The sequence below is a fragment of the Lontra canadensis genome, unplaced genomic scaffold (genome assembly GCF_010015895.1).
Source record: "Lontra canadensis isolate GAN:19392208 unplaced genomic scaffold, GSC_riverotter_1.0 scaffold1, whole genome shotgun sequence".
NCBI lineage: Eukaryota > Metazoa > Chordata > Mammalia > Carnivora > Mustelidae > Lontra > Lontra canadensis.
The window spans coordinates 119,564,291-119,582,957 of NW_022630995.1; the positions used below are offsets into that span (position 1 = coordinate 119,564,291).

The following is an 18,667-nucleotide window of genomic DNA, read 5'->3' on the forward strand; positions in this document are numbered from 1 at the left end:
CATTGAGATCATGGGTGTATAAATTACATAATAGACTGTTAAATTTTATAACTTTTACAGCACTTGGCCCATTATAAAACACTTCTCATGAATATAATTTTATTTGACAGACTCCTATTGAAGGTTACATAGCTAATTTCAAGACTACTTGAATTCCATAGTTTAGAAAGCTCTGTTTTATATCAACTCCCAAATTTCATAGAAGCATCATTAATTTGATAGGCAAAACAACCAGACAGTAACAGTATCCCTCTGTCTAATTGTTCTCTTTCTTGCATTATCAGAGAGTTGGATAATAACAAATTTCCATCTTCCACATCATGTTCCAGAATCTTGGCCTTCCCTCATGTATCTCTCAGCCCAGCTGCGTTTATACATTTGTAAATTTGCACGATATTAGGATACTGAAACTATACACAAAAGGTGGTTAATTTTCTGGTGAAAGCAGGGGATTTGGGGTTCTATCTCATACATTTGCTTTCATTTCTTCTGCAGCTGCATTATGTTCATAGTACTCCTGGTGGCTCAGGTTCTGCTAACCCACCTGTGGTCAGCACAGTCTATGCGTACATTGGCACTCCACCTGCCCAGCGTCAAATTGCTTCCTTGGTTTGGCGCCTGGGACCCACGCATTTTCTGGAAGAAGTTTTACCTCCTTCAAATGTTACTACCATTTATGAACTAGGACCAAATTATGTTGGAAGCTTTCAGGCCGTATGTATGCCGTGTGAGTAACTTAATGTATAAAACTTAGCTTCTGCCATGAATAAGGGCGTGTACACGTGTAATACGGGTCTGTAGACAGGGTGTGGTGGGGTTGTACATTATGTTCATCGTAGAAAAAGAGCCTTTTCCTTCATTCTTTTTCAGTATGATACTGTTGACCATTCACTCCCTCCCCAGATACTCTCCTCCACTGATTATGCTGTACTTTACTGAGTTTTGTCTTCATGCCAAATCACTAATTTTCTAGTTTCTCTGATTGGCTCCAAGATCTGTATGCTCTCTAGGAGTCTAACCACAGCCTTCTTCTCTTCCTGTAATTTCTCTTATTATATAAGCATCTTAAAGTGTATCTACTCTGGGGGTGCCTGGGTGGTTCAGTCGTTAAGCCTCTGCCTTCGGCACAGGTCGTGATCTCAGGGTCCTGGGATCAAGTCCTGCATCAGGCTCCCTGAGCAGCGGGGAGCCTGATGCTTCCCCTACTTGTGCTTTCTCTCTCTCCTCCGTCAAATTAAAAAAAATAAAATAAATAAAAAATGTTTAAAAAAAAAAAGGTATATTCTTGTTAGAGGAAAGAAAGATGTTTCCAGACAACACACACACATACATACACACACACACACACATAGATTTTTCAGTTTAAATGAGTTAACATCAGTTTTCCTCATTTTCCTCATCCCTTTACTCTAAGAGTCTACTTCTTGTTATCCTTTCTCCCAGAGGAAATTTAGAGTCAGTGGAGCTGATGTAGCAGTACTCTTTCCAAGTGATGTTCTCCATCCTCCTGTTCTCATTCTCCTAAAGTTCTCGGAAGAGTTAGGACAAGTATATTGTAAATGATGATAATCCTGTGGCTAAGTAATTTGTCTTTCACTTGTGTTCTTTCTGTTTTCTTTCTTTTTTTTTTTAAAGATTTTATTTATTTATTTGAGAGAAAGCACATACAAGCAGTGGGAAAGGGAGAGGGAGAAGCAGACTCACCACTGAACAGGGAGCCCAGTGCGGGGCTCGATCCCAGGACCCTGAAATCATTTCCTGAGCTGAAGGCAGATGCTTAGGCAACTGCGCCACTCAGGAGCCCCTCTCTCACTCATGTTCTTAATTTAGATAACATCTAATGATAGCTAACACTGAGCATTCGGTATGTGCAGTAAGTTAATACACATGAAGGGCAGAGCTGTTCTGCGCCTGTCACATGTATTTGTTCATCTCCTCAAAACATTGGTACTTACGTACTGTTTTTATCATCCCCATTTTACAGATGAGGAAACTGAGGCACAGAGATATGTAGGTCACTTATCTTTTAAGTGATAAAGCAGAGTTTCAAATGTAAGCCATCTAGCTCCAAAACTTGTATTTAACTACTCTGCTGTGTTGTTTAGAAGAATATAGAGAAGCACAAATGGGGGCTCTCACTGGGGAGGAGACCTAGTGTTAGGAAACATACAGGCATTTCACTCATGTTCATGCTCTTTCTCCTTTGATCCTAAGGGGGAGAAGTGTGTGATTTCTTTGATAACAGTTAAAACTCATTTCCTTTACATTATGCTATTTGTAAAGCATATTTTAAGAATAAAACTTGGATGATACGAAGAATTTGAGAGGCAACGTGGGGGGTTTGCGGGGTAGGGAAGGAAATAATGAAACAAGATGGGATCGGGAGGGAGACAAACCATAAGAGACACTCATTCTCACAAAACAAGCTGAGGGTTGTTGGGGGCAAGGAGGTAGGGAGAGGGTGGTTGGGTTATGGACATTGGGGAGGGTATGGGCTGTGGTGAGTGCTGTGAAGTGTATAAGCCTGGCTATTCACAGACCTGTACCCCTGGGGCTAACAATACATTATATGTTAATAAAAAATTAAAAATTAAAAAAGGAATAAAACTTGGAATGTAAAGGTCTATGACTAGGTGGGGTTTTTTTTTATTTTCTGAAAAGAAATAAACGAAGAGCTGAAAATTTAAATAAATAAAACAGTTTTTAAGTTTAGATGTCATGGTCCACTTTAAACGATTTTTGAGTTTACCCATTTAAAAATGATAGAATAAAAAATCTGTTAGGATAAGGAGAAATACTGATGATTTTTAAAAGGATCATTCTTCGTTTGAAGGTAAAGATGCAAAGTCTGAAGGCGTAGTCCCATCTCCTGTGTCATTAGTGCCAGAAGAAAAGGTGTCCTTTGGCCTCTATGCACTCTCTGTGTCTTCCCTAACGGTGGCAAGAATCCGGAAAGTGTACAATAAGTTGGACAGCAAAGCCATTGCTAAGCAGGTAAGCATAAGGATTTCCCAGGAAGCTGTGGTGGGTTCTCCCCAGAACAGTGTTTCAGAGGGTCGTTACAGGTACCACCCGAGTAGGAATAATCACTGAAAACAGTACCTTTGCTGTATTGGTTGTATTTGTTTTATTTGGCTTTGGACTTAAGCCAAAACATAATTAGATATTTAGCTTAATTTGGAAAAGTGAGAATTTCCTTCTCTGTGCATACTTTATATTCTTTTTTTTTTCTTTTTTAAATTGGCTATTAAGAAACTGAACTGCAGAAAATGAAAGAAAACAATTGTTCTTCTTAAGGCTATAACTTAACTTTTTTCTGGACCACTTACTATGTGCCACGTACCATCTTGTTTAGGACTCAGAAGTGAATATAGAGAAAATTCCTGCCTCTATGGCACTTACGTTGCCATGGAAGAGACAGGTTAATACCTAAAGAAATAACCTCATCATAGGTCATGTTCAAAGGTGAAGAGTGCTCTGCAGAAAAATAAAGCAAGGAAGTAGAAAGTGATCAGCTTACAATGTTAAATAGGATGGTCACTATGAAGGTGAAATTGGAGAAGACTTGAAAGAGGTGAGGCAGCAAGCCAGGAGAATATGCGGAATGGGATATGGGCCCGGAACAGTGGGGTTTTGTCCCAGTGGTGTAAGTGCTTTGGCCCTGAGGAAGGTCCACACCTGCCGCAGAGGCAGGTGTGGCTAGAGCAAATGAGAGAAGACCCGGATAGTAGGAGAGGAACTCAAATAGGTGATGGGGATTCGACTGTTAAGGATTTATAGGCAGTGGGAAAGGCATTGGCTTTAACTAAGTGAGCTGGGAAGCATGATAAGGTCCCAGACCTAATGAATGAAATGTTAGCCAGGATGACTGTGACCTCTATTGAATAGACTGGAGGGGGACAGACAGGGAGAAGCCAGGAGACCAGTTTTATAATAATTCATATTAACGATGGTGGTGGTGAGAACTGGGGTGATAACAGTGGCCGTGATGAGAAAAGATCAAATTTGAGGTATATTTTGAATATCAAGCCATCAATTTTGGTGATTAGATGTGAATTGTGAGGGAAAGAAAAGAATCAAGGATAACTCCAAGGTTTTTTCACTCTAACACAGGAAAATTGGGTCATTTTTTTCTGATTTGGAGAAAACTTTCAGGAAGAAAATTTCAGGAACTTCTTTAGCTTGGGGAGAAATTCTGAGAGCTGTGTTTTGAAAAAATTTGAGAAGCATATTAGACATCTTAGTGGAGATCTCAAAGGCATTGAAAATACGAATCTGGAGTTCAGAGTAGGAGTGTGAGCCATGGATGTTCAGAGGTGGTATTTAAAGCCACTTGACTAAATGCTTTCACCGAACTGTAGATATGGGTAGAGAAGAGAAAGGTTACAGACTGAGACCTGGGGCATCCAGTACTGTGGAGCTAGGTGGGGAGATGAAGAACCAGAGGCAAAGAGTGAGGAGTAGCAGCCAGCAAGAAAGGAGGAAAAACTAGGAGAGTTTGATGTGATAGAAATCAGTGATTCATTGTGGTGAATGTTTCTGGTCAAGAAAGACTGGGGCTCAGGACCGACAAACAGTGAGTCTCGTGAGGTGGGAGTTACCAGTGAGCTTGGCAAGCTGTTTTGGCTAATTAGGGAAGGCAAAGCCCAAGGGAGGAAATCCAAAAACTGGAAGGAAGGGATTTGGGGACAGTAAGGATTGACAACTCTCATGCAGTCATATGTCTGTAAATACATGTACCATCTTTAAAGGAACATGAACTGTAGGTAAATTTAGTTCTAAATTTAGATAATTTAATAATAATTAATGATACAGGTAATAATAGGTAATAATAGAATTAGAGTCTTAGGATTGTGTTTGCTTTTGAAAGCACATTATGCATTTGTGTGTGTGTACACATGCAAAAGTAACATTTATGTAGGCATGTTTTATCTGTAAACACTTGAATAATTTATGTGACATTTACTTGGATATGAAGTAAAGCTAATATCATATTCACTGATCAGAAATACTATGAGACAGCTAGTGATAAGAACTTTAAAACCATGACAGAATTTCATTCAGAAAGACCTCTGAAATTGTTTCCAAAGACCACCCCCCCACAATCTTAGTAGATTGTACTTAACTTACTTTCTGTGACTTTCTGACCATTGGAAGAGCTTGCGCATTTTTAAAATTGAATGCCCACATTTTTAATATTCTGATATAGAGAGAAAGAAATAATATGTTACTAATCATGTTTTATTTTCTTTTCTAATCAAAATGTTCAGATTGTTCTTCTATAGTTACATTTTATTTCCCTTTCCTATTCTTCAGTTAGGCATTTCCTCCCATGAGAATGCCACTCCTGTGAAATTAATACACAATTCAGCTGGGCATCTAAATGGACCTGCGCGGACAGTTGGAGCTACTCTGATTGGATACTTGGGTGAGTCAGATCTTCTTACTATTTCAAACTTCTTTATTTGTCTTCAAATCTGCATTCACTTTCCCCACAGGAAGGCAGGTGTTTAAATTCATATTTCATACTGTTCTTGCAATATTTAGAGATGAATGTAACAATCTCAAACTCCAGTCAATTTTAAAAATCATAACCTTTTTAAACATCTCATGAAACTTTCCCTCTTTTCTCAGCACTGATGAGTGCAGACTACATACTTCCATGTAATTTCAAGGTAAATTTTGCACTACATTTAGGGGTAGATGTAAAGAGTTAGAAGTATTGATGGTTATTGCACGGCTTGGTGCAGCTGTGGTGGTACCCAGGAGTGTGTCTGTTATTTGGAAATGAGCTAGAAATAAGAGCTTTGGCATATAAATAGTGAATCCAAATATAGTAAAAGTTAAAGCTGGTATACGTTCTGCAGAGCCTTTTACCTGATGTCTGCTTCTGCTTAAAAAGAGTTGATTTTTTTGGTTAGATAGAATCCTGAGATATAATCTGGTCACATCATCCAAAATTTAGAACCAGCCATTATATAAATGTACAAATCGGTACATAATATTGGTTCTTTTTTAGGTTAACAAAAAGTTAGTGTTCTTTTGTTCAGAATCCTACATGTTTGTCAGTAAGATACATGGCAGTTTTTCTTGTCTCAGTGGTGTGCATCTATCTTAACTTTTGTTTTCTTCTTTAACCACATTGCATTGATAAAACAGTTTTCTTTATGCTAATGCACATGGTTGTTTATCTTTATTCAATTCAGCAAGTGTTGATTGAGCTCTGCTCTATGTCCTTTGCAAAAAGATAGCAGCACATGGTATAGTAAAAAGAGCAGTGAGTAAAGAGTTGAAAGAGTTAGGTTCTAGCTCCTATTCCGTTACTGTGTGGCATTTTGCCAGACATTTGAGCTCCTTGGACTTCAACTTTCTTATCTGTAAACTAGCAGTGCTGGCCCTAATTACCTTAGAAGGTAGTTTTCAAAATTAAGTGCCATAATATAGTGCCAAATATTATGAATACTGCCAAGCACATAGAAATATAAAATGCATATTAATTTTATTTTTGGAAAACTCAATCTCAGTTAGTAGGCAAACGACATTCAAACAGTACCTTTTTTAAAAAGCAAGGTTAGGAACATAGATGTGAGGTTTTTTAGTGGACCCTAAGTTAGTTTTGATCCTTTCTTTCCACATGGTGATACTTTTCTGGGGTCACTGATGTACTGTTACATAGGCTATAGAACTAGGAAAAGCTTTGAGTAATAGCCATTGATGTGCCTTGCTTGGCTTATCTTGGGAATAATGGGTCCTTTCCAGGATGGCATCCATACCCCACCCCCCAGTTCAGAATTGGAGTGCTGTTGCCCTCCTCAGGGTTATTCCCAACAGTACCTAGTCAGGCATTCTCACTCACCTCAGAAATGCATTCTTTCTCAGGGCCTCTGCACTTTTCCTTCATATTGCCCAAAGCTACACAGTCAAAACCTTTGAGCTTACTCTCAAACCCCAGCCCTTCTCTACTCCTCCTTTACCCCCACCTCATCTCTTGAGTGTAGCTATTAGCATTTATTGCCTTCCACATCCTACCTTGAATCTTTTTTTTTTTTTTTTGAATATTTGTTTTAGGATTAAGGTGGTTTTTTTTAAAAGTGGAATTTAAAATTAAATACTTCTTAAGGTAATTTATTCAGTTCTTATTAACATGGGGAATTTAATTATTTTTCACTGTCTTTTAATCAGGAGTAAGAACATTTGTCCCTAAGCCTGTTGCCACTACTTTGCAGTACATTGGTGGAGCGGCGGCCATCCTGGGCCTGGTGGCCATGGCTTCTGATGTGGAAGGGCTGTACGCAGCAGTCAAGGCCCTGGTTTGTGTGGTCAAGAGTAACCCACTAGCCAGCAAAGAAATGGAAAGAATCAAGGGCTACCAGGTTTGTAACCGTAAAGCTTCACCTTTGCTTTTCTTTGTGTTCAAAAGAAAAAAAAAATCTTCTAATTTTAATTATTACTCATATTTTTTCACTCTGGAAGAATTACTTCATCCAAGTAAACTTTAAAGGTCACAAGTTTTTAGTAAAAGTGATATATTTCAAGTGAGATTTTGAATTGTTTATTTTGGCTCAAACTTTTTATCCTATCTCATCAAATCTGCCTTCTTACACTCTTGAATTAGGCTGCGTTATTTCAGTAATTCAGTTATTTCAGATATTTGCTAGTTTGGAGTTCCTTTTCTCTCTGGAAATAGGAGTGAAATGAAATAGGGTCGTATTGCCAGCTACTCTAGAGGCTGCCAAATCCGTGATAGACCCAGAGCTCTCCTTGCTTTCCTGGTCTCTTGCCTCCACACCCAGTCATCTTTTACCACCCATTCCCCTTCACTTACCTAGGGGATGTGAGAGCCACTTTTTAACACCTGTGCCCTTGCTAGTTCTGAAAACTCATGTGGGATTAAAAATATCCACAACCTACTAGGTTTAGCCAGAAAGTTATTTGTCAGAAGAGAAACACAAGTATTTGGAGGAAGCTTAAATTCTTTTAGTGTAGATGAAGTAGAGCCTTCTTTTACTATAGCCAGTAGTTCATTGGTAGTGAATAAATTATTTACTATACTGTTTTCTGTAGATTTATTCACACTATTTTGCTAAGTGTTTTATTTTGCAAAACTTTCAAAATGATTATTGCGGCATTGCTTACCAAATTTCGTGAAAATACACAAACCCTCTAAATGCCCCAACATTGTAAGAATGACTAATAATTCTATAACTATTTCAGAGAATATCATTCAACCTTTTAAAATTGTAATTATGAAGACTATGGTGCAAAAGAAAAATCTTTGTAATAAAATGCTATGTGGAGAAAAAGTAAAAAATTATATGCACGTGATGGCAACAAATTAAATACATGTGAATTGAAAGAGTTTATGTACAAGGTACTTTAATGATAGAGTGATGGGATTACCCTACTTTTCAGATTTTCTCTAATGTTTTATTGAATAATAAAAATTTAGAAATCATCTTAGAAGTCTCAGGAATTGCTTTGCACTGAGTTGTGTGTGTGTGTGTGTGTGTGTGTGTGTGTGTGATATGATTAATCAATAGGCATGTGGTATTGCTTTTTTTCAGTTGCTGGCGATGCTGCTTAAGAAGAAACGTTCCCTCCTTAACAGCCACATTCTCCATCTAACATTTTCCTTGGTGGGAACTGTTGATAGTGGGCATGAGACCTCCATTATTCCAAATTCAACTGCTTTCCAGGATCTACTTTGTGATTTTGAAGTATGTATATGAACACTGGTAATATACAGTCAATGAATCCATTTCTTATTCTGTATGTTGATAGAGTTAACTATTAAACAGTTTTTGTCTCTAGGATGTGTTTAAATTTTTACTTTTATGATGCTCCTATTAATGACGTTAGTAAAGTACAAAATATAGGGTAGTGAGGGCGTTTCTTCTCTCCAAGGATAGTCCAGTTTACAAGTAGTGTAGAAGTGAAATGTTGTAAGGCATTTACCTAACTAGAGCTACTTTGCTGCTTCCTCTGGCTTTATGAGAGGCAAACCTATTTTAATCAGATAATTCTAATACAAGTTTTTCCTCCATAAATATGAGCTATTACACCTGAAATTTTGATTAATAGTAGCTGCATAATAAACTAGCATTTATTTTGTAGAAATAATAAGGTACCACTTAATCTCACATATCTCTTTTCCCTTTAACTTCCCATTCACGGTACTGTGCATATTCATATGCATATATAGTGTAAACACACAGTGCTTTATATCTGTGTATATCTTCCTTGTGGGGCTGTAGGCTTCATGTGTGCAGAGACCATGTCTTTGTATCACTACTGCTCACACTGGTGTCTAGTACTAAATGTTTGCTGGCTGTAATGTCTAGGCCACAACTCTTCTTCCTCATAACTACTGTAAGCTCTGTCTTGTCACTTATCTTAAATCCCTGACAAACAGGCTGTGTGCCCTATTTTCCTGAAGCTGTATTTGAAAGCATATTAGCAGCAACATGGCCCATACTCAGTCTTCAGTACCCACAGCTCAGGAGCAAATGCTGCAGTATCTCCCGCCCCCCCCTTTTTTTTTAATAAAGATTTTATTTATTTATTTGAGAGAGAGCATGAGCAGGGGAAGGGGGAGAGGGAGAGGAAGAAGCAGGCTCCCCACTGAGCAAGGAGCCCAATGTGGGACTTGATCCCAGGACCCTGGGTTCATGACCTGAGTCAAAGGCAGACGCTCAACAACCGAGCCACCCAGGCACCCCAGTGTCCCTCTCTTTTTGCAGCTCCTGACTCTCTTGCTAGCAGTGTCCTATCTTTCTCACTACTTCCCCCTTAATTTCCTGGCTCTGAAATTTTCATTATTTTTACGTAAAAGTGTCCTATTTCTTTATCTTTTTTTATTGTGTTCTTTCCTTTAGGTTCTTACCCCATCCCACAGCCTTATTTCTACAAAGTTGAGCCCTAAATCTGATCTCTAGCTTGACATCTGAATTCTACACTTAGTGCTGATCTCTTGCTCAACATTTCCGTTTTTATGTCCCAGCAACACCTAAACTCAACTTAACATTCTTCCCCAAATTAGTTCTTCCTTCTAACTGTTTCTATTAATAACACCACCATTTCCCTAGTCACCAAGGCTTGAAATTGAAAAATCAGCTTTCTTCTTCTTCCCTGTTTATAAACAGTCTGAAATTAAGTCCTCTAGACTATACTTCTATATTTCCTGTAGTTGACCTTCTGGTGTCTACTTTTACAATGTAGCCCAAGCCCTAATCATCTCTTAACCAACTAGGATAACTATCACTTCTTTCCCCCTTTTCTCAACCTACCCATGGATCTTTCGACCTCATTCTTTCTAAGGCATAATCATATTATTCAAAACTTCTAGTATAAACTTCCACAAAAAAGTATTCATTTCTTAATCTGATACTCAAAATTATAATTTTGAATATTTACAAATATTTGTAAATATATTTTTATTTACAAATGTGCCTGGGTGGCTCAGTTGGTTAAGCATCTGCCTTCACTTCAGGGTACTGGGATTGAGCCCCATATTGGGCTTCCTGCTCAACTGGGAGCCTGTTTCTCCCTCTCCCTCTGCTGCTCCCCCTGCTTGTTTTCTCTCTCTGTCAAATAAATAAAATCTTTTAAAAAATTGTAATATACAGACCTCTCATTCTTTTAGAAAATACCTATTAAGCATCTTTGAGCCAGGCATTGTGTTAGGTGCTAATGATGTGAAAATAAAAGAATCCTTGCCTCGAGGCATTTAATCTACTCGAAAAGAAGAGCAAATAAATAGACCATTAAAAACTTGTGAAAAAACAGAGATAAAGGTATGCAGAATTATGGGAGTACTAAGTAGACCTACTTAATCAAGCCTGGCTTTGTTTTCATCTGGAAACAGGTATGTTTAAATCAGGGGTGATCTTTAGTTTCAAGCATCTGATGAAAATCTAATATGCAAACATCAGAAATTCAGTTGCTGGACACATTTTGGCTTCATTTTAAATTACCTTGCTCACTTTATGGTATTATATTGTATCCCTAATTACTGCAAACCATAATAGTCCATAAATAATTCAACCTTATTTTTAAAATAGTATTTCACAGATATAAATAAAATAATGGTAATAGAATTACAGGGGTTTGTTTTAGTGGTTGTTTGAGAATTTATAGTATACATCTATAACAATTCAGTCTGTCTTCAGAATGTATTATACCACTTTACCCATAGTGTAAAAACCTTGCAAAGATATACTGCGATTTCTCCCATCCTGTCCTTCATGCTATTTTTGTCCAACATTTTATTTCTATATGTTTATGATCTCCACAGTACTTTTCTATATTATATTTGCTTAAATAGTAAGTTATCTTTGAAAGACAATTTTAAAAATTCTTTGATACTTACCCACATATATAACATGCCGTTTTTATTCCTTTATGTAGATCCAGATTTCATCTTATCTTATTCTTCTAACCTGAAGAACTTTCTATAACATTTTCATAGTGCCTGTTAGCCTTAAATTCTCCCATCCAAGACAGTCTTTATTTTTTCTCTTTTCAAGGGTCTTTTTGCATAGAATAGAATTCTAGTTGACTTTTTAAAAATTCTTTTTATGCCTTAAAGATGTCAGTCATTCCACTGTCTTTTCTGTGTTTCTTCTGCTTGGGGTTTGTTGACTTTTCTAATCTGTGAGTTTGTCATTTTTATCAAATTAGCAATTTTTTAGCCATTATTTCTATAGCTGTTCTTCCTGGTACTCTCCCCCAACCTTTCCTGTACTCCAATTACATGTGTCTTAGATTTCTTGGTATTTTCCCACAAGTCACTGATGCTATTATTTCTTTTTAGTTCTTTTCTCATACTTGATTTTGAGTAGTTTCCACTGTTGTGTCTTCAGGCTCACTGAATTATTTTCTGCAGTGTCCAATCTACTGTTAGTCCCATCCTGTGTAATTTTCATTTTAAATATTTTACTTTTCCTCCGTAGAAGTTCATTTTGGATCTCTAGTTACTTTCTATTTCTCCTCCTCATGTTCATATTTTTGGTTATATTCTTTAGCATATGGAGCATTTTTTTAAGATTGATTGATTGATTTTAGACTGCATGAGTTGGGGGAGAGAAGAAGGAGAAAATCCTCAAGCTGACCCCCAGCTGAATGTGGAGCCTAATGTAGGGCTTGATCCCAGGACCCTGAGACCATGATCTGAGCCAAAATCAGTGGTCTGCCACCTAACAAACTAAGCCACCCAGACACCCCGGGAGCTTTTTTTTTTTTTTTTTTTTTTTTAAGATTTTATTTATTTATTTGACAGATCACAAGTAGGCAGAGAGGCAGGCAGAGGGGGAGGGGGAAGCAGCCTCCCTACTGAGCAGAGAGCCCCATGCAGGGCTCCATCCTAGGACCCTGAGATCATGACTTGGGCCGAAGGCAGAGGTTTAACCCACTGAGCCATCCAGGCGCCCCTGGAGTATATTTTTAATAGAGTTTTGAAAGTCCTCATAATTCTATCATTTTCTATCATTTCTGAGCTACATATAATAATTGATTTTTCACCTTCTTATGGATCATATTTTTCCTTGCATGCTTGGTAATTTTTGATTGTATGCTAAATTTTACACTGTTAAGTGCTAGATTTTGTCATATTCTTTTACAAAAGTATCGAACTTTGCTCTGGTATTGTAGTTATCTTTTTGAGGCACATTTTTAAGATTTGTTAGGGTGGACCTAGAGTAACCTTTAGTCTAGCACAAATTTAGCCCCACTACTTAGATATTTCACTTCTAGGGCCTCTGCATAACCCCCAGGTATTAAGAAATCTACATGCTCTTTGGTGGGCGTGCAAACTAGTCACAGACCTTTGTATGTTCCAAGAATTATTTGGTGTACTCTTCTGCAGTGATTGATTCCAATTTTGGACCCCACATGAGATTCTAGTCACTCAGTCTTTGTCCTCAGGAAGCAGCATTCTTTATTCATTCTATTTCATATGCTCTGTTCAGTATTCAGTAATGATATTCAATCCTTGATTTCCAAATAAGTTTTCTATACATTTTCCCTTTCTAGTTAATTTTTGTAACAATATTGTTTTATAAACAGAACCAGAAGTCTTATATACAAGCAATTTTTTAGGGCTTCACTCTATATTATATTCAGTTAATTATATAGTGTTGGGGTTAATGTAGAGCATGAAATCAGCCGTAATACCTGGCTTGATAAAATGTGACACGGAGGCTGCTGGGGGTGAGGGAAGGTTTCGGAGAAGGGCGTAGGCCTGTGGAATGCCGCGGCCTGTGTGACTACTCTGCCATTGGAATGCCACGGGGAGTTGCCTTCCCTGAAGCTTTCTTTTAGTTCGTTTAATCCCATGTTACTAATTCTTGTTTAATTTGAATGCGGCTTTAATTAGTTCTGGAAGTTTTTACCCATTTTAGTTTTTTAGGATTTTAAAGGTATCAAAAACCAGTATTTCTCCTCAGTCCTTTATATGAACTTCCTTGAAGGTGAATCTCATTCTGTAAGAGAATAAAAATAATTTTAAATGATGAAAACCCAGAAATGGACATTGTTAATGATCTGAGAATTCTTTATGATGCCATTGATAATATAGGTGAAATAAGTTCTGTGTGCTATATTTATGTTTGTTGGATAGTCATTTGGGGTATCTTTTAACCCTAAACATACCACTGTTCTTTATTTTTATTGTAGGTTTGGCTCCATGCACCATATGAACTTCATCTTTCCTTATTTGAACACTTCATTGAACTGCTCACTGAGTCCAGGTATTAGTTAATGTCGATGTAGTTAATTGTTTAATTACAGAAGAGATGATAGCATGGCCTTTATAAACTCTTCTTTCTCTTACAGTGAAGCTTCAAAGAATGCCAAATTAATGAGGGAATTCCAGCTAATCCCCAAATTGCTACTGACTCTTCGAGATATGTCTTTATCCCAACCTACCATTGCTGCTATTAGTAATGTGCTGAGCTTCTTACTACAAGGTTTTCCCAACAGCAATGATCTGCTCAGGTAGTGAACACTACTGTTATCTGTCTGTTTATTCACTAAAATTACCAATGAGATGAAAGTGCATGAGACAAATTTAACTGATTCTTATGCCTGTGTAATACCTGTAATGTTAATATTCAGAATATTTATTTGTAAGGCACAAAAAATATGCATGTCTCAGGGTCTTGTCTTCATACAACAAAACCAGTTGTTGCCACTGGTGAATAAGAGAATATGTAGGACTGAGCCCAACAAGATTTTTGTCCTAGACATAAAAGTGTTCAGTATAGGAATTCTTGGTTCATCTTCCCCCAGCCCTGCTACTTCTGAAGTGTATGTGCCCAAGTATGCATGTGCACACATACACATACCCCCTATTGTGGGCATACCATCTCTTTTGTGTATTTATTCTTGATCATCCAAACAGATGGTGATGTTTTATTTTTATATATTATTTTGCTGCTAATGAGAAATGGCTGAAGGCATATTTGTGGGTGATGTGTAGAATAATTTTCATATCTACATAGTAATTCCCATTTTAACTGAAAATGGAAGGAGAACGCTCCTTAACCAAAGTATTTTTTCCAAGTAGAGAATTGGTTAAACTCAGTTTGACCACTTTTCATGTCATTTCCCGAATATCCAGGTGAAATCACTCCTACTGATTATAATATTCCCACTAGACTAATCTCTAATCTGTGTAGCATGTAAATCACTTAGTTTTGTATTCACTGACCCCAAAGATATTTTTGTAACATGGCAACAGATTTAAAACTGGAGTTTAAAAATTCTTGTTATTTAACAATTTTGTTTAAATCTTATTCTGGAAATACAATGATCACTTTCCTAAAATTACCACTGAAACCTATCAAATTTTTGGTTTTATCTACTTTATCGATTAAGAAACTAAAACCCAGAGAGGTTAAGCTACTTGCCTCAGGTAATAAGATTAAAAACAGATAGAGCCGAAACCCACGTTCTTCATTACTAGGCTACAGTGGATCCGTACAGAAAAATGTTAGGACATTTTGATTTGGATCATACTGTTTGGTTCTTAAAAATACATTAAAGGACTCCTATTTTTGAAGAACTATTTTACCCTATGTTTTAAAAGATTGTAACCTATAACGTTTAACTGCAATGATCCTAGGGGATATAAAACGAATACAATCATCTAAAGGTGTGTAAAAAATTAGTTAAAACAGGAAGTAGTATTTTTTCATTTCTTTGTGTTTTGTTTCTTTATATTTTTGTTTGTTTTTTTGGGGGAAAGAGAAAACTAAACTCCGTAACTTTTTTCTTGTATTTAAAGGTTTGGCCAGTTTATTTCTTCTACTTTACCAACATTTGCAGTTTGTGAGAAATTTGTAGTTATGGAAATAAACAATGAAGAGAAGCTTGATACTGGTAAGTCAAGTCTGGAACTTGGAAACTAATTTCTATGCCCTGTTTTATGGCACAATTTAGAATTGTATGTGATTTTATTATATTACTTTTCTTCTTACATTACTTTTCATGGTCTTTCATAGATGTATTTGTCATAAGTCAAGCCTGTAAAGTATATAGAAATACAAAATTACCTATCTAATTTAATAGGTTGTTAATTTTACTTAAAAAACTAAAATCTTTCCTGGAGGTGGGTAGAGATGGGTGAAGTAAGGGGGATTAAGAGTAGACTTACCTTGATAAGCACTGAGACCATGTGTAGAATTGTTGAATCATTGTACACCTGAAACCAATAAAATACTGGATGTTAATTTTATGTAAATTTGAAAACAAAAAGCCTCTTAAAACAGTAAAAATAGGGGCGCCTAGGTGGCTCAGTGGGTTGAAGCCTCTGCCTTCAGCCCAGGTCATGATCCTGGGGTCCTGGGATCGAGTCCCACATGGGCTCTCTGCTCAGCAGGGAGCCTGCTTCCTCCTCTCTCTCTGCCTGCCTCTCTGCCTACTTGTGATCTCTGTCAAATAAATAAATCTTTAAAAAAAAACAAAAAAACCCCAAAAAACCCAGTAAAAATAGAGAAGTCACAGGGATGAAAGGTACAGTGTAGGGAATATAGTTAGTGGTATTATAATAGTGTATATAGTGACAGATGTAACTACACGTGTGGTTGAACATAGCATAACATGTAGTTGTAAAATCACTGTGTAAAATAATTAAAAATGGGAAAACATTAAATCTTTTCTATCATACAGGATTCATAGCAGGTTTCCTTTAAAGTAACAAACTATTCTGTGTGATTTTTGAACATTGGTTAATTTTTTAAAATACATCTCTTCAGAAACAGTTGCTATTATGAGTTAAATGTATATAACTTACTTTCATTTTCCTGTTAAACATTTAGTGGTCCTTTAGAGAAAAAGCATTTCACTAGAATCATTTTATGTAAGTATAAAATAAAAATAGTTTCACAATTTGTGGGATACTGGGCCCATGACAACCACTTTTTTTTTTTTTTAATAAAGTTTATTTGTTTGAGAGAGAGAGAGAGAGAAAGAGAGACCATGAGCAGGGGATGGAGCAGAGTGGGAGGGAAAGAGAGAATCTCAAGCAGACTCTCGGCCAAAAGTGCAGCCTGATGACATGGGGCTCAGTCCCCAGGCACTGAGCTCATGGTCTGAGACAAAATCAAAAGTCGACTCACCTGACTCTTTTTCCCCCAACCTTTCTCGTTTGCTATATATTTACCCCCCTCTTCTATATTTTTCCTTTTTTATGTTCTAAGGTAGGGGATTTGTTTGGAAAGCATTGAAAGAACCTTTTAGATTGACTTGTAATTAAATTCACAATATCTTATATTTGTAAGCATTATTTCCATTATTATCCTTTTACTTTATTCCAACATGGTATCATATAAATGACTTCCTTTAGACCACTGTCCACCTGGACAAGTGAAAAATAATACTATTGAATCAGTACCTGACAGAGGTGTTCTCGTTGCTAGCTATCCCATCTGGAGCCCAGCCTCTCTCTGGTTTTTCATGAATAAGAAGAGAAAGTGTTGTACTCGTGTTTTTCGAAAGAGAACCTAAGATTTGGGAGCCTCAGTGAATTCCTGCTGATTATAGCAGAACGCAAGGCTGCCGCTGACCACTCACTTACATGAGCCTGCTCATTTGTAATAATGTTGGTATTTCTTCAGTAAAGCAAATTAGCAGTGGACAGATAGCATGAAGATAAAAACGGATAACACTTACTGAGCGCTTAGTATCTGACATGCACTGTTTAAGTGCTTCTTATATTCTTGTAACAATCCTATGAGATAGGTATTATTGCTGTCCTAGTTTTACAAGGGAAGAAACTAAGACATAGAAAGATGAAGTAAAATAAATTTACCTGAGATCATGCTGCTTGCATTTGAATGCAGGTAATCCAAAACAACATTATAAGCTTTTTAACCACTGTGTTTTAACCACTGTTTTAAATGCATATGGTAGATGCAAGGATTATTTCTTAGCTCTGAATTAATTAATATAAGCCAAGTAAGTAAGTATTAGCAAAAGTCCTTTAAGAATCTTCAGAAATATGTAATGTGATTGCAAGTATAAAAAAGATGTAGAGAAAAATATGTAATGTTTATTTCAAGTATAAAAAAGATGTAGAGAAAAATATTTCTCTAGTCTCCATATTTCTTGTTGGCTGTTGAATTCAGGGAGCACAACTAGTATAAAATTTTCTTTGAGGGGTGCCTGAGTGGCTCATTGGGTTAAGCCTCTGCCTTCAGCTCAGGTCATGGTCTCAGGGTCCGAGGATCGAGCCCTGCATCCGGCTCTCTGCTCATCGGGGAGCCTGCTTCCGCCTCTTTCTCTGCCTGCCTCTCTTCCTGCTTGTGATCTCTGTCAAACAAATAAATAAAATATTTTTAAAAAAATTTTCTTTGAAATGAGTACAGTAGTGGAGATGTATAAATTGCCAAGTTTTCTGTTATCTACCAAGTTAGATAACAGAAGTTATCTGTTAATTACCAAGTTAATTAGACTAGTATTCTCATCACTTTATTGCCATTTGAAATAAGTCAGAAGTTCATTCCTGGTCTTGTTAGTAGAGGATATTTGCTATTTATTTGATAAGGACTAAAGACTGTATTTATTATGACGTTCTAAAAAATTCAAACCATGTTTTGTTTTGTTTTTTAAGTTGTTTATACAACATTCAGGATATACCTACAAAAAAGAAAATGACTTGAATAATAATGCTGAACAACAATATCATAATCAGCGCAAAATAAAATAGCATAAAAGAGTAGTGCAGTGTGGAAGAAAGCATCAGTCTGAGGGGGAAGAAGTTAAGCTGGAAATTCAGAGTTTATTGTTTTACATTATATTTGAAAATTACGGGAAGCAAAACTGACAGAAAACTAGATATTAGTCTAAGGAGAATTTTTTGTTTCTGTGTGGATCGTCATTTTACTGAAAAAAAATTGAAAAAGAAATAATTGAAAGGAAGTAATCTTCATCTCAATTTAGGTTGTCTGGTATGTGTTTTAATAAAACAATTTATAAAATACCAGTCTTACCTTTTAGAAGAGAAGAGAATCTTGAGCTCCTCTTGATAACCTTGAAGCACCTTTCCCAATAATTAAGGCACAAAATTAGCCATTTAAAAAACAGTGTTTAAAGATAAAAAGAATCCCTTGCCCAAACAAGTAAAAGCAAATGACCATAGTAAGTCAAAGTTTAGCCTGAGCTTCAATTC

General features: G+C 36.7%; 1 protein-coding gene across 6 annotated transcripts in view; it reads left to right on the plus strand.

Annotated features, from left to right (window-relative positions):
* Nucleotides 1-18,667, plus strand: part of WDFY3 (WD repeat and FYVE domain containing 3) — a 280,545-nt gene that overhangs the window by 177,492 nt on the left and 84,386 nt on the right. For all 6 annotated transcript variants that reach the window (XM_032862498.1, XM_032862480.1, XM_032862488.1 and 3 more), the window contains 8 exons: nucleotides 496-727; nucleotides 2,834-2,994; nucleotides 5,317-5,428; nucleotides 7,183-7,373; nucleotides 8,565-8,717; nucleotides 13,672-13,745; nucleotides 13,831-13,992; nucleotides 15,284-15,378. In XM_032862498.1, coding sequence (XP_032718389.1) covers nucleotides 496-727; nucleotides 2,834-2,994; nucleotides 5,317-5,428; nucleotides 7,183-7,373; nucleotides 8,565-8,717; nucleotides 13,672-13,745; nucleotides 13,831-13,992; nucleotides 15,284-15,378 — 1,180 coding nt within the window. The remainder of the gene's footprint in view (nucleotides 1-495; nucleotides 728-2,833; nucleotides 2,995-5,316; nucleotides 5,429-7,182; nucleotides 7,374-8,564; nucleotides 8,718-13,671; nucleotides 13,746-13,830; nucleotides 13,993-15,283; nucleotides 15,379-18,667) is intronic.